This window comes from Sander vitreus, unplaced genomic scaffold, assembly GCF_031162955.1.
Source record: "Sander vitreus isolate 19-12246 unplaced genomic scaffold, sanVit1 ctg495_0, whole genome shotgun sequence".
Classification (NCBI taxonomy): Eukaryota; Metazoa; Chordata; class Actinopteri; order Perciformes; family Percidae; genus Sander; species Sander vitreus.
In genome coordinates, this window is record NW_027595598.1 from 10001 (window position 1) to 12500 (window position 2500).

At 44.0% G+C, this 2500-nt stretch overlaps 1 protein-coding gene across 1 annotated transcript in view; it reads right to left on the bottom strand.

The window, feature by feature from the left end:
• The window catches only part of cyb5d1 (cytochrome b5 domain containing 1), a 4296-nt gene extending 2907 nt beyond the window's left edge, over positions 1-1389 (bottom strand). Inside the window, exons 1-2 of the mRNA XM_078245387.1 lie at positions 1269-1389; positions 22-98 (exon numbers count right to left, since the gene is read on the bottom strand). Coding sequence (XP_078101513.1) covers positions 22-98; positions 1269-1389 — 198 coding nt within the window. The remainder of the gene's footprint in view (positions 1-21; positions 99-1268) is intronic.
• Positions 1390-2500: the final 1111 nt, after the last annotated feature.

A 2500-nucleotide genomic window follows, 5' to 3' on the forward strand; every position in this document is an offset into this window, starting at 1 on the left:
GTTGGGTTGTTGGGTGCTCACGTCTTTGGTTGTGGGGTCGAACCAGCAGCTGATGTCCTTTCCTGCGCACTCCATGATGGGTAACAGCAGAGCGTCGCCTGCAGGGAAACAAGCCGCACGCTGGAGATACATAACCTCATCTAATCAACCTCAAAACGTTCAAATGAGCAAGTGGGAACATCTCAGGGCCAAAAACACTGTGTGTGTGTGTGTGTGTGTGTGTGTGTGTGTGTCTGTCTGTGTGTCTCTGTGTGTGTGTGTGTGTGTGTGTGTGTGTCTCTGTGTGTGGCTGTGTGTGTCTGTCTGTCATGTCTCTTGTGTGTGTGTGTCTGTTTGTGTGTCTGTCTGTCTCTTTGTGTGTGTCTCTGTGTGTGTGTGTGTATCTGTATGTGTGTGTGTGTGTATCCCGTCTGTGTGTCTCTGTGTGTGTGTGTGTGTGTGTCTGTCTGTCTGTATGTCTCTTTAATGTGTGTGTCTATGTGTGTGTGTGTGTGTGTGTGTGTGTGTGTCTCTGTGTGTGTGTGTGTGTGTGTGTGTGTGTGTGTGTGTCTCTGTGTGTGTGTGTGTATGTGTGTGTGTGTGTGTCTCTGTGTGTGTGTGTGTCCGTCTAGTGTCTGTGTGTGTGTGTCTGTCTGTCTGTGTGTCTCTTGTGTGTGTGTCTGTGTGTGTGTGTGTGTGTGTGTGTGTGTGTGTGTGTGTCTGTCTGTGTGTCTCTTTGTGTGTGTGTGTCTGTCTGTCTGTGTGTCTCTTTGTGTGTGTGTGTGTGTGTATCTGTGTGTGTGTGTGTCTGTCTGTGTGTGTGTGTGTGTGTGTGTGTGTGTGTGTGTGTGTGTGTGTGTGTGTGTGTGTGTGTGTGTGTGTGTGTGTGTGTGTGTCCTGTCTGTGTGTCTCTTTGTGTGTGTGTGTGTGTATCTGTGTGTGTGTGTGTGTGTGTCTGTCTGTGTCTCTGTGTGTGTGTGTGTGTGTGTCTGTGTGTGTGTGTGTGTGTGTGTCTGTGTGTGTGTGTGTGTGTGTGTGTGTGTGTGTGTCTCTGTGTGTCTCTGTGTTTACAATAAAGTACTTAATGCAAACGTCAAAAAAAAGGGTAAAAAAACTACGAAAAAAGGTCTGAAAACGAAAAAAAAACAAAAGACAAAACCAGCCGATATCTTACCTCGGGCACCATATGTGAGACGGCCGTCTCTGATGAAAATAACGTACATTATAAACACGCCAGTCCTGCCGTTTCTTTATAAAATGAGTTATCTTGAAGCAGGTTTGGGACCCACCTTTGTGTTGCTCCATGAGCGGGGTCAGGTCGCACACTTTGCCCAGGAACGAGACCCACAGGTCGGCCGCGGTGTTGTGTTCGGCCACCTCCGCGGGGGTGAAGTACTTCGTTTTCTTCATCTCTCTCACTGGACTCTTTTAACTCGGGTTAGAACACACAAGATAACCCGGGTTTAACCCACAGACTTTACATGAACAGATTTAAACCAACATTTGAATGTTTAAAGCGGGATAAATGTATAAATATACCGGTAAGTAGGCCTTATTAATGTGCGGTCTCCTTTCAGCGGCTGCCGTGTTGTCGCGTTACTATGGCAACAAGCCGCAGAGGAGAGGCGCGCGGCTGGTGACGTCAGACACCGTTATTAGCGGCTGAAACGTTAAAATAAAAGTTTAAAAATCAAACAATTGTACTCAATTTAACCTGCTTTTTTACATTTTATTTACAATATTTATTTATATTTATTTATTTCTATTAAAAAATATATATTTTTTATATATTTATATTTTTTATTTTTTATTATTTATATTGTTGACTTAAAAAACAAAATCATAATATAAAGTATTTTGAAAACATAAATCGCTATGAATATATTATTATATATTGTTTTATTCTATGTGCTTAGATAACAAATAATATATGAAATGAAATACATACATATAAAAATAATGAAAATAAGTAGAAAAGTATCTCGCTCTTTCTCTCTCTCTCTCTCCCTGTCTCTCTGTCTCTCTCTCTCTCTGTGTCTCTCTCTCTCTCTCTCTCTGTCTCTCTCTCTCTCTGTCTGTCTCTCTCTCTCTCTCTGTCTCTCTGTGTCTCTCTCTCTCTCTCTCTCTCTCTCTCTGTCTCTCTGTCCTCGTGTGTCTCTCTCTGCTTCTCTGTCTCTCTCTCTGTCTCTCCTTCTCTGTGGTCTTCTTTCTGCTCTCTCTCTCTCTCTCTCTCTCTCTCTCTCTCCCTGTGTCTCTCTCTCTCTGTCTCTCCCTGTCTCTCTCTCTCTCTCTCTCTCTCTCTCTCTCTCTCTCTCTCTCTCTCTCTCTCTCTCTCTCTCTCTCTCTCTCTCTCTCTCTCTCTCTGTCTCTCTCTCTCTCTCTCTCTCTCTCTCTCCCTGTGTCTCTCTCTCTCTCTCTCTCTCTCAGGAATGCATCAGACGTGGCAAAGATTCACTTTCTCCAAATTTCAGGAACTTTCTGTAGCCCGAGGCCACGAAATAAGAGAGGCGGAAAAAACCCT